Here is a 13,387-nt window from a genome sequence, read left to right as displayed (position 1 = left end):
GCTTTTCTTTTTTTTTTTTTTCCTGCAGAACAGTGAGTGCTTTGGGCTTGGGGGAAGAAGGGCTGTGTTTAAATGTACTGAGCATAAAATGAAATGTTAATCACTTAGGTTTAATAAATCTGCAGCAATGATCTGTTTGAACCTGGTAAGAGGCCTGTAGTTAGCACGCTGCTATCTCAAATGCCTCTGGTCTTTTTCTTGCCTCTGTGTATGTGAGTGGAAGCTGTGAAAACAAGGAACAAATGAGCTAGCAGAAGAGATGTGGTGAAAAATGAATACCAGCACAGAGGTGGTTTTCAATTAAGAAGGCAGGAGGGTTTTCTAATTGCCAAAGGGGTAAGTCTGACGTAAATTTGGAGCTTGGATGCAGTCATAGATGTTGGTGGCCCACATTTTAGATCCGAAGATGCTCACGTTCTGCAAGAAAAAAAAGTCTCAGATGCTACTGTTGAGTAAGCTGTTTATGTGAGAAGTTTCGGGAACTCTTGGTCTTCACCAGCCAGGATGCTCCCAAATACACTTTTCCTCAAAAGGGGGTGGTTAAAGTGGTTGCTTTTTATGGCATCTCTCACTTGCTGCATTGTATTTTGGCTGTGGAGGGCTAAGATGGACACCTAGGAGAGTCAGGTTCCTCAGAAGAGCAGTCAGTATTGTTGCATTACTCCCTTCCTTTCTTTCCTATTCAACCATGCCAAGCCCATCTAGCTGTGGAAGTAAATATGGAAGAAAGGCCAGGTTCCTGTGCAGTCCTCTTGTCAGTCTGCACAGAACTTTGCACAGTCTTTCTCTGAAGCCAGGAAGGTCCTCTGTGCTTGGCATGGCTCTTGCAGTGCCTCCATGGCTGCGGTGCTCTTCAGGGACCAAGGCAGGCATTTTGTTTGCTTCGCCACATCACTAAATCTCCTTTTAGGTATCTCATGGGATTTTTATTTTCCTCTGGTTGCACAGTCTCTCTTCTGTAGCGTACAACCTTTTTATACAGCTCTCCCTTAATGCCAGTTTGCTCTTTTTGCTTTGTATTTATCAGCTCTTCCTGTATCAGCTATGGGTTTCTCTCTCTTCTCCTTCTCTGGCAAGGGTGCTTTTTCCCCCTCCAAGAAAAATCTTGTTCCTTTTGGCTGCACAATGAAATCCTTTGATTCTATGTGACAAGCAGGAACACACGTTTCCTTTCTAGTCAAGATTAAAGACACCCAGCTACTTCGGTGATTACATCCTAGTAGAGTGTGGGGGAAGGCCTGTCTCATTGACTTCACCATCTTCACAAGATGGTATGTCAGCTGAATTAGCTGTACAGAGTGATTTTCAGCAGTGGCAGCCTGCAGTAGCCCTCCTCTTGGACTTCTATTCTGAGATACACATATCCTACATTCTTATATTGCTCAGTTTGTCTACACTGTGGTTTTATGGCTCCGATGGAGGATGGACATATCTGAGATAGATTTAACTTATCTTCTCAAGAGCTCGCTTCTAGGCATGGTGGCAGGACGTTTCATTCTAGCTGAAAAATCAGCTCCAAAACAGAGGTTGATGGATTATACTTACAGCTAAGGCTTAGCTGGGGTAGCAAATTCGCTATGGACAGTACTGGATGTTTCCCAAGTCTGAGAAACAAGGTGAAAACCTTCTTTCTCTTCCTTTGTGTGGTGCTCAGAGGGATCTAACACTATTTGAAGGGCTTAGAAAAGGATGTGTGCGTGCATAGAAATGTTGAGAAAAACATTCTTTTAACAGGGAAAATCAATGAATTATTTGTAGGTATTGATATTGGCATTTGTAAGCATTACAGTCTTTCTGCCCTTGTTGTCCATAGTGGAAAAGTGGTGGGGTGGTGGGGTTTTCGGTTTATTCTTAAGAAAAATCCTAAAGAAATCCATGTCTGGAAAATTTTACCCTAAAACTGGGTATAAACCTGCACCAGGGGAGGGACAGGCTGTGTTATCAGGAAAAGGTTCTTCAACAGAGTGGTGGGCATGGAACAGGACAGTGAGCACAGCCCCAAGCTGCTGGATCTCAAGGAGCATTGGGACAACATTCTCAGACATAGGGTTTGGATTTTGGAATTGCTAACAAGTGAGTTGGGGTGAAAATACTTGTATGTGTTTGGTTAGCAACTGCTGTCCTTGCTGTTCGTGTTGGTTTGCGCTGGCCTCCTTCACTGCTGTTTCCCAAGAAGATTTGTGCTGTCCTGTGTCAACTTCTCTGCAGAGGAATGTGATGATTAGGCTTGGCTCAGAACACAGTTTGTTGGCAAAGTTTTTCTTATGAGTACTAAAGATGTTTGAAGCGTTATTATGATGATGATTATCATCCTTGACAAAGATAGCCCAGACAAAGCATAAGCACTGGATCCAAAAATACATTTAAAGAAAAACCAGCCTGTTCACAAACCATTTCTTACCTCACCCAGCAGCTATTTATGAGAACATTTTATATTGTTTCTAATTTGAAGCAATTAATACCTAGCACTGGCAGTTGAATCCCCGTTTATTAGATAGCTATCCCCTCCAGTATTCCTGCATGTCTTCTTGCTGTCAAGTATCTTTGCACCCAGCCAAAAATGACACGCTTGAAGCAAGCAGTGTATATTTAATGCAGTGCATTTTCAACCCTCGCTTTTATTTTTTATTGGAAACATAATAAAATAGAGTAGCTGGACAAAGAGGAGAACTTGCTTGTGAAGAGGTTGGTAGGTTTTAAGTAAACTTCTTAATGCATGGCTTAGTCACCGGCTTTTTTCCTGCTTGTTATTGACGTAATTGCCTGTCAGTCTCATCTGATAGTAGAATTGCTGGGGGCATGGTGTCTTGGATCGTGTGGCAAAAACTGCTAGCTATTGACTTATGTGCATGTGTGCGCTGCTCTCCGCTGAATTAAATGTCAGATATACTCAAGTGTGTGGGTGGGTGGGGGCTATGTGATTTGGTTCTCTCTCATTGCCTTGTCAAGGAGTACACTAACACAGCTAATGGAGATCCTAAAGCTCAGAAGGAGAAGGGCATTCAATTGACAGCCACCTTCCAAACCGTCAAAAAAGATAGCTTCATACAGAGGGGGAAAATGTGCAGTTTTAAAAAGAAACTTTTCCAGAGGCAAGGAATAATAAAGGGTGTTTTCAGATAGAATTTTTCACCTTTAAAGACACTGTCTTTAAGTAGTACCAGTATGTGGAGTACTGGTTTTGTGGTCAACATCTACAGCCCTACTGTGTGGTTTCCATCACGTGCTAAAGGTGCTCACTGGTCAGAGGACCACAACCATTCATAGAATGGCCATTCGTAGAGTCTTATCACAGAATCACAGAATGAATGGTCAGGGTTGGAAGGGAACTCAAGGATCATGAAGCTCCAACCCCCTGCCACATGCAGGGCCACCAACCTCCCCATTTAATACTAGATCAGGCTGCCCAGGGCTCCATCCAACCTGGCCTTGAATACCTCCAGGGATGGGGCATCCACAGCCTCTCTAGGCAGCTGTTCCAGCACCTCACCACTCTCATAGTAAAGAACTTCCCCCTGACATCCAACCTAAATCTCCCCTCCCTTAATTTAAAACCATTTCCCCTTGTCCAGCTGTTATCTACCGTTTCAAAGAGTTGATTACCCTCCTGTTTGTAGGCTCCCTTTAGTTACTGCCAGGCTGCAGTGAGGTCATCTCCTCTGCATTGGTGAGCAGCAGGTCCAGCAACGCTTCACCTCCAGTCAGTCTGTCCAATACCTGGACCAGAAAGTTATCATGCATTCCAGGAGCCTCCTGGACCTCTTGCAGCTTGCCGTGTGGTCTTTCCAACAGATATCCTGATGGTTGAAGACCCCCACCAGGATGAGAGCCCGTGAGCACGAAGCCTCCTGCAAGAGAGCCTTATCAACAGTCTCCCCTTGATCAGGTGGCTGTAGTATACCCCTATCACCAGCTGGCCTTTGTTAGACCCATCCCTAATTCTGACCCACAGGCTCTCAACCCGTTCCTGACTGTTTCTCAGAGGAAGCTCCTCACGGTCTATCCACTCTTTGACATAGAGGGCAACTCCTCCACCCTTCCTACCTCTTCTATCCCTTCTAAAGAGCCGATACCCCCCAGTGGTGGTATTCCAGTTACAGGAATCATCCCACTCATCTGTGATAGCAACAAGGTCATAACTTTCCAAGCACATCACAGTTTCCAACTTATCCTGCTTATTTCCCAGGCTATGTGCATTGGTATAAAGGCGCTTCAGCTGGGCTTTCCGTCTCACCGCCCTTATAGAGGATCTAGGATCCCCTAGAACAGCAGCAACCCCAGCATACCCCAGCCCCAGTCCATCCCTTTGTGCTCCCCCGTTTTTGCCCATCAAGTTTGGTACAAGCCCTGAAATGACCTGCTCAAGCCCAGCAGGCCTTGTTTTGTCCCCTTCCCCCTTCATACCTAGTTTAAAGACCTTTCAACGAGTCCCACCAGTTCTTTGGCCAAGATCCTCTTACCCCTCAGAGACAGGCTGCTTCCAGCTGCAGCCATCAAGCCAGGTGTCAAGTAAATTGCCCCGTGGTCAGGAAAAAGAAATAATTCCTGTGTTTGCACCAACTTCTAAGCTATTTATTGTTTTTTTCGATCCTCTCAGTATCATTCCTTGCTACTGAAGGTATAGAATAAAAAACCACCTGCACACCTGCTCCATCAGCTATGTGCCCCAGTCCCCTGAAGTCTTTCATAGAATCGCAGAATGGCCTGGGTTGCAAAGGAGCACAATGCTCATCCAGTTCCAACCCCCTGCTGTGTGCAGGTCACCAACCAGCAGCCCAGGCTTCCCAGAGCCACATCCAGCCTGGCTTTGAATGCCTCCAGGGATGGGGCATCCACAGCCTCCTTGGGCAACCTGTTCCAGTGCCTCACCACCCTCTGGGTGAAACACTTCCTCCTAATATCTAAACCTAAACCTTCCCTGTCTCAGTTTAAAACCATTGCAAGTTATTGTGAGATCTTTGTTGGAGGATTGTGATTGTGGTAGGGATTTTGTTTGTTTCTATTCTAACCACATTTATAGTATTGATTTTTTAACTCAGGAAGAATTTTCCTCCTCTCAAGCCAGTATCTCTCTGGTGAACCAGGTGAGCCTTTAATACACTGTATTTAGTCATAGCAGCTGGTTTAGTTTACCCTTTTTTTTCCTCTATCAGGTGAATAACTACTGAAATTGTTGGGCATACTGTTTTATATCACTTCTAAATAATATCTCTCTGAATTAGTTTGTTATCTTTTAAGTTTCTGGGTGAGTTTTGTTTCAGCTTCCCTCCTCAGCCATTATGAGCAGATATTTCTACTGTCTATTTTTGTATTTAAGAATTTGTAAAGCAAAATCGCTTCAGCTGACCTGTTGTTATTATTACAAACAATTTATTGCATCGTGTGATGCAAATAAAATAAATCAGATGCTGCAGTGACCTAGATACTCATTATTTATTTATGGGAATAAATATATTTAGCATTTATTTATACTGTTCTTCAATCTCAAATGCTGCAGACTCTTGGTTACTCAGACCTCTACTGGGAAAATAACATTATTGCCACCCATTTTGTAGGTTAGGAAACCTCACCAACGAGGCTTAAGTAAGTGCTGTAGGCTGTGTAAGATATAATTACTAGAACTAGGATTAGATGCTGGGAGTCTCAACTCCCTGTGTTGCGTGCAGATGTCGTTTCTGGCTGATAAAATCTGTGGATAACAAAGACCAAGGAGGTAAGGAATGATAAGGGCAGGATGATCACACAAAGTGATTTGGTCATTTGATTGTACATCTGATTGAGTACATTAAGTGTTTTAAATCTAGCCAAAAGCACAAGAGGAGATGGGAAATGTTAGCTTGCCTTGTCTCAGGTGTCCTTGGGGTGAAGTGTTCCTGCGAGAAGGTTTAGTGAAAAGGAAGGGAGGGAACGGTACAAACTGATACTCAACTTTGAAAACAGAGAGGTAATGAGCAGCTTTAAGGTAGATTTTTCTCTCCGATCTTTACGAGTGATGCTTGGTCACACATCAGGCGCAGAAAAAAAAAAATCATAGATCTGAAGGGTGTTGAGAAAACTACAGGATGGAGCTGTTGGAAACATTTTCCTGTTATCAAAACATTTGAATGATTTTCTTCTAACTTCCACTTTGTGTGCTGTTGCTTGTTATTCTGCTGGAGAGTTCAGGCAGATGGTGTTTCATCAGGTCTGAGGCATGGGTCTCTCCACCACATGCTTGTAGCTGTTCTAAATCTCTCTTTTCTGTTCTTGATTAACATTTACAACACCACCGCTCTCTTCGTCCTGATGTTCAGCTAGGAAGGGGAATGAAGCAGCGCTCCTCTGATGCAGAGGACGTACAGCAGGGATTTGCCCCGAGGACTGCAGGGTACAAGCGCTATGCTGGGGCCTCATCCCTTACATCCCTTTCTTTTCATTCCCTCAGGCAAGGTCTCAAGTTCCCCGTGAGCAGAAGTTGCCCTACATCGAGATGTCACGGCACCACAGCCGGTTTGAACGAGATTATCGGGCCGGGTGGGATCGTCGGGACTGGAGCTCCAACGGCAACCACGTCAGCAGCACCAACTGCAGCAGCGCTGCCAGCACCAACAGCAACAATCGCCCTGGGCTTCTGCCCCTGCCCATCGTCCCCTCCCGGCTCCCCACTCCAGCCACAGCTACTTGCACCACCGTCAGCAGCGATGTGATCACGAGCCTGGTGGCCAACTCGTCTCCAGCTTCGACTACCAAAGTAAGAACTCCGTATTTTTTATTCTGAGCGTGGTGTGTTTGAGGGGAAATGAGAGGTGGAACATCGTGTGTCCCTTTGCAAAATCTGTGTTTGCAGTGTAACACATACTTAAGCAGATTGTTCTTCCTCAAAGGCTTAGAGTTTCCCTGTTTCTGAGAGGCCCAGGGCTGAGCAGAGCAAACTCCCATTTTTCTTCTAGCGCTGCCTACATTTGGGCTTTCCATTGCTTTTCCTGGTTCCCATTTTTGCTTCTTCTCTCTTCACCAAGGCAGGGCTGATAATGGTGATAGTAGGTGACAGTAGGTGGATATTATTTTCATGCTGAAGGAGCAGAAGAGGCGCAAAGGCCATAATTTTGGCTGAATGTTGGGTTTTCTTCTCTTTAATTGTTACTTTCCTATAAAGTTTTCATAGCCTTGTTAGTGGTGCACATTATAGTGCAACAGTAGGACTGTTACAGCCAGGCTCACTCACTCATACAAAACTGCAGGCTAAAAAGGAAGGAAATTTTAGACCAAATAATTGAAATCATTAGTAAACCATTGATTTTTTTTTGTTCTAATGTATAATCAGGGGAAGGAACAACTTTTCCTTTAAAAAAAAAAATGTATATATATATAAGAAATTAGTACTTTTAAATCTGCAAAGTACAAGTTATTATTCTGGTAGAAAGTTGGGGTTTCTTTATGCATGCAAATTCAAATAGAACAGCTGGGGAATACAAAACCCTGGCAAATTGTAAAGGTGACCACAGTGTTAGCAAAGTGAGCCAGAAGCACTGCTGGTTTTCTTTTTATGATATTTAAATTTTCTTTCAACTTGGTTTCATTTTAATAACTGCTAGTGCCAAATGCAGCAGACACAGACAGGGGGAAAGGAGACAATAAAGTTATTTAAAGCCAAGAGCAAGCTGAAATTTTACTGCAGTACCATTATTATATTGATTTTATTTTTTCACACTGTAGAAAAACAAGGTCAATGCTCTAAAAGAGAGTATTAGGCCAAAGTTTACGTTGTCTGTGGTTTTAAAAATTTTCCACAGTGTCTTCAGATTATTTTCATTTGAAAGAAGCCCATCAGATTCAGATCAAAACATATTCAGAGTTCTCCAGATGCTATCCACAGATAGATGCATTTCAATCGTGCTTTGTCTATAGAAGATTGAGGCAATTTTGGAGCCAAAGCAGTCATTTTATTTATCATGACCTTTGTTCCTGGGTCTGCATAGAGTCCAACTATTGTGTGAAGCTGATCAGCCCTTCTCCCAGATGTTCAAAACCGTTTTGAAGCACAGCAGTGCCAGTAAACCATGTGTTTATTGGGGGAGAGGAGGCAGGAACTGCAAGTTAAATGCCTTTTGATCATATGTTCAATGTGAACTGTTTTCTAAATTACCTTATTAGGCAATTTTGTGATTACTTTCATTAGTAAGAATGTTTTGGTATGAATAGATCAAAAGCAATAAACAGGCAAGAATGGAGGTAGCATGGGACACTTTTTGTTTAGAGAACTGTTAATCTGCTGTGTAATCTCCCATAAAATTAATGTGTAAAAATGCCTACAGTCTTTGCCCCAGCCTCTTCTGCCAAAAATCAGCTGCACGGTTCTAAAAATTCAAAAATGCACGTACTAAAGAAAAAACTTTGAAAGGGAAAGGGGGTAGGTAGGATCAACAGAGATGTAAGAGTATAGTGCATAGCAAGCTTCCAACTAATGATGTGGAACGGTGTCAGAAAAAAACATCAGGTGCTCATACATACTCATGTTCACCCTTCCTGACTCTGTCTCTCTCCCTCACACACAGCTGATTTACACTTGTGGTTAGCAGTGTCCCCAGCTAATGCTTTTCTCCTGTGAAATCCAGCTGATGGTTAACCATAAAAAATTAGGTCTGTATAATGAGGAAATTGCAAGTCAGAAGAGTGAAGCAGTTGTGTGGTTTATTTAAAAACAGGAATGTGCCAAGTTTTCTTGAGCTATGGAGAGCTCACAGTCTACTGTCTGCAGCCATTTTGGGAGTGTTTTTATGAGGTAACAGCTCATGGAAGGCCAGTGGTAACTTAAACTGAACGTCTTAGTTTAATTTTGTGATCAGAAAGGGGATATTAAATTGCCTAGTTGTAACCTTCTGCAGTCTAAATCTTCTTCAGTGTTATGGCAATTGTCATTAGACTTAACAACGAGCTGGTGTCCACACAAGAGGTGACATGGTGAGTGAAATAAAGTAATCATGGTGTTTTGGAGCAAGAAGATTGAGAACATTGTTCTTTTTCTATAATAGTCCAAGGATAAAGGCAGTGATGTGCCTCCAGGCTGAAGACAGAAAGGCCTCTTTGCTTCATCCATTTACCAGTTTTGACATTATTGTATCTTCCTGATCTGCTTTGAAGAGCACAATGAATGGAGGCTAACCCTTTGTTTTGTGTTCTTTCTATTTGATTATGCTCCCAGTTACAAGCTTGTTTCATTTATTTTATAAATCACGTATTCTGCCTTCAGATTCCTGGTCACTGGTTCCTCTAGTTTCCTGCAGCGTACCAGTTTTAGTAGCCTCCAGAAGGACTGCATATCTTTTTGTATCCCATCCAATTCCTCATTTGCCTTTGAAAATCTGGACACTAAAACCGTATGCAACATTTCAGAATCATACCATTCCTTTGTACAGGGATAAAAGTGCTCCCTTCCTCTGTTCTCATGTATACAGAGCTGATAATTGTTCCATACTTTTTTTGCCAAGATGCTAGGAAAACACATAGCATTTTTCCTTTTGGATCCTTGTGCTGCTTCCAGAATAACTGCTTTCGTGGGTATGGAATCAGATAATCATCACAGAATCATAGAACTACAGTCATAGTATGGTTATATGTTCATAGGCTCATATGACAGTCTTATGGTTCAATCATATGATACAGTCATACATTTATAGGAATACGGTCATAGAATCATACCATAGAGTCATAGAACTTAGATTGGAAGGGACCTTAAAAATCATACAGTCCCAAGTCCTCTGATATGAAACAGGGTTGGCACCCACCAGAGGAAGCTTCCCAGAGCCAACTTGGCCCTGAGCACCTCCAAAGATGAGCCATTCACAGCTTCTCTGGGCAGCGCCCCACCAATCTCTGAGTATTTCTAGCCTAAATGTAAACCTCCCCTCTTTCATATTTAAACCATTTCTCCTAGTCCTATCACTGTCTGTCCATGTAAAAAGTCAGTCTTCCTCCTGTTTATACACTCCCTTCAAGTATTGGAAGGTTACAAGGAGGTCTCCCCAGAGCCTTCTCTTCTCCAAGCTGAATAAGCCCAGCTCCCTCAACCTCTCTCCCCAAGATAGATTCTCAAGCCTTCTGTTATGTTAATGGCCCTTCTCTGGATGTGCTCCTCATCTTTCTCCTGTTGGGAGAATGGGCTGCCTTCCTTTTCCAACATGCACAGCTTTGCCATTTGTTGCATGAAAACTCGTCGTTTCATATGAAAGCCTTATTCTTCATACTTCCCTTTCCTTTAATATTTTTTTTATCCACAAATTTAGCAGTGCTTTGCACATTTGCTTCCAAATCTTGTTTGAAAAGTTGAATGCCATTTAGCCTAATATCATTTCTTGTCTCATTTCCCATTGGCAGCTAATCTTTGAGAAAAAAAGTCTGTTTACCAATTCTTAATTCATTGAACACCACTGTTGTGAAGTGCAAAGTCTTTAATCCGAAACATTGCACAGTGCTAAGTCAATAGTTATTAAAAATGAATCCACGTGCCATTGTTCTCCGTTACATGTTATCAAGTAGAGTTATAATCTTGACAAGGACTGAAATGAAGTCATTTTGACAAGATCTCAGTCTTCTGATGTCCATATTGATAGGCTTTGGTGATATACCTGTCCTTCAGCTCCTGATACTGAATCCTAAAATGACAAATTGAAAATGGAGAAAAAGCCTTGTTTTCTCTCTTGGTACTTGGCTGGACTGTGAAACTGCCTATACTGATGGTGGAATTGCTCACTGAATTTATCAATAAATAGTTATAAGGAGCACAAGACTACATAAATCTGGCTGAACCATTTGGTCTTTAAATAATCATGGAAATGTATGTAAGATTAAAGGCTTCACCCTGAATTATGAGATATGAATGGAAAAAAGCATTGGAAAGGAGAGGAAAAGTTGCTCAAATGAACTATTGGAGAGAGGTGAGACCATCTTCAATGGAAAGCTTAAGATACACAATGCCAGTGATGAGGGGGTTGGGCTTGGGCTGCATTTTTATGCTTCACAAAGAGCTTTTAACATCGTTCTGTGGAGGGCTTTGGAAGGATTTTATTACTAATTATTAATGTGTAGGAGAACTTTAGAACTAATTATACTTTGCAGACCTTTGAAATTTGTTCTCGAAGCGTACCTGTAATCTTCTTAGCACAGATGCTTTGGTACAAATCACACTTAGTGGATCTGCCACGTTTAAGTACTTACTGATGTTTGGTCTGAGTTATTTAAACAAAAAATAAAAAAAACCAAAACACCTAACCCTGTAGTTTCCTAAGCTTTATTTTTTGCTGAACAAAATAATGGTGGCACTTTGTAACCCATTGGAGGCTGCCGGTAGACGTAAGAAAATCTATTTAAATCTGTATAACGCATAAAAAATAATTTAATGCCTCATTTCCAGTACACCATCAGGGAAGGTGAGGCAGTAGGAGGTTCTGATCACTTTCTTCATTGGAGATCCTTCCTCGAGCCTGAAGTAGTCAGTAAGAGGGAGTGCTGCCATGAAGCTGCTCCGTTTACACCAGTTCTTCATATCCTGAGCCCAGTCAGGTATGGTGATGGAGCTCAGGTTTGGATTTGTCTGTGTTTGTGAGGCGTTGTTTGTTTTCTTGCAGCGAGGTTATTTGTTGGTAGAAGGAAGCTATCAAAGAAATCCATATAAGACTGCAGCACTGCTTAAGATATTGGCAACAAAACACTCTAAAATTCATTTAAGGATGCTGCCTGCCATTCCAAGTATGTTTTCTGTTCATCTCAACAGCACCTTCATTCTTTGTTGCTTTTCTGAATTACTTTGTGAGTTACTTGTACAATTTTCTCCATCAAAGCTCCTGTATCACAGCTTCAATTTAGAAGTGTTGTCATGGGCTGTAATTTGAAATTTTATTACCAAGAGATTTTTTGGTAATAGAACATTTACTTTTATCATCTCTATATTATTTTTAAATGCCTGAAAAGATTGATACATCAACAGAACCCGTGCAGTACCAAGCAAGATCTATTTTTATTTTTTTTTCCAACCTTAATTTTAAAAACCCTTTGCTTGGAACACAAATTGATTCTTAAGCCTCCAAACACTTAATGATTTGTTATTCTCAAGGTTAAACCTATGACAAATCTTATAAAAATGCCAGTCTTCGGTTTTGATAAGATTTTCTCCAGCCAAGCTCAGAGATAACTATATAGTTTTAAGTCTTTAAATAGCGTAACTGAGATGTGATCCTGGCTTCAGCACTCCCATAGCATTTAAGGTGTGTGTGTTGTTGCTCCTGTCGTTGTGATCCCACTGTGGTTAGCCACGCTTAGGATGTGGGAGAGAAGACAGAGATGGCAAAACATTTGTTCACCTCTCTGGAAATCCAAGCAAGGATTGCAGGGGAAAAATCACCCCCCTGCTTTTGTCTCTGTGTATCATAGCAAGCAAATTGCATTGGAAAAATGCACGGGGAGGGAAACAAATATATGTTAAGGGAAAAACAAGTCGGTTTGGCTGAGGAATGCACGGTCAAAAGGAATGAAGTGGAACAGCACAAAGTAAAACGTTCAGTGTTTCCTTTCTTTAAGGTCCAAAACACACGGTTCCCTCAATGGCAGTCTGTCATATGCAGCCTGTTTGCTGTACGTTGCAGAATTTATATCGTCTGTTCTCTTTCTCTCGCTTCTGAGGTGGTGATTTGCTAAGCTGGTGTATGGCTTCCACAAATATTTAAAATATTGATTAAGCAGAGGAAAAATAAACATGAATTGTTTTTCAAGTTACGCCTTATGTTGTACATGACTAATTACATACAACAATTTGCTCTGCAATGGTAACTGAAATTTATGTACTCTTTTTATTATAAAACATAAGAGGCTTGCATAAAGAGAGAGATTATAAATATTGGAATACAACAGTTGCTAGAAAACAGTCAAAACATGCAGCGATGAAGTATGTAGGATTTGCTGTTCCAACTTCTCTGTGCAAAGCTACTCTACTCGTCCCTTGAGGGACTGTATTGATAGTTGGCATATTTTTGTCACCATTTGAGATAGTAGCTGTCAATTCTTTGATCTGGACGTGATGGCAGCAGTGCAAACCAAATGCAGCAATGGCAAAAGCTGCGTTTCAGATCCACCTGATTCTTTTGGCAAATTACTGTGATGCTAAGCAAGGCTCTTTTACATGAAGCTGTAATTATGCAGAGTATTATGTGGATGTAGGAGATCAAAGCAGTGCCCTGAGTATATAATACACAATGTTCTGTAACAGAAAACAAGGACAGGTCTTCCCTGGCACCAAAATCACATTCTCCTGGTTCTTCAGGTTGAAAGTCCGATCGACCTGGAATGCAGCTTCCACACTGTGCCTCCTGCAGGGGGTCTGCAGGCAAGGAAGGGCAAACACCCAAAGTTCATTGGT

General features: G+C 41.8%; 1 protein-coding gene across 6 annotated transcripts in view; it reads left to right on the top strand.

The window, feature by feature from the left end:
* The window catches only part of KLHL29 (kelch like family member 29), a 398,705-nt gene that overhangs the window by 147,253 nt on the left and 238,065 nt on the right, over nucleotides 1-13,387 (top strand). For 5 of the 6 annotated variants that reach the window (XM_052688213.1, XM_052688195.1, XM_052688205.1 and 2 more), the window contains exon 3: nucleotides 6,425-6,730. In XM_052688213.1, coding sequence (XP_052544173.1) covers nucleotides 6,470-6,730 — 261 coding nt within the window. In that variant the 5' untranslated portion in view covers nucleotides 6,425-6,469. Of the gene's footprint in view, nucleotides 1-5,491; nucleotides 5,584-6,424; nucleotides 6,731-13,387 lie in introns of those variants that run through there. The other variant, XM_052688187.1, reaches the window with a different exon arrangement.

The sequence above is a fragment of the Tympanuchus pallidicinctus genome, unplaced genomic scaffold (assembly GCF_026119805.1).
Source record: "Tympanuchus pallidicinctus isolate F22 unplaced genomic scaffold, pur_lepc_1.0 scaffold1, whole genome shotgun sequence".
NCBI lineage: Eukaryota > Metazoa > Chordata > Aves > Galliformes > Phasianidae > Tympanuchus > Tympanuchus pallidicinctus.
The sequence above is the reverse complement of the archived record's forward strand: the minus strand, read 5'-3'. Positions and strand labels throughout refer to the sequence as shown.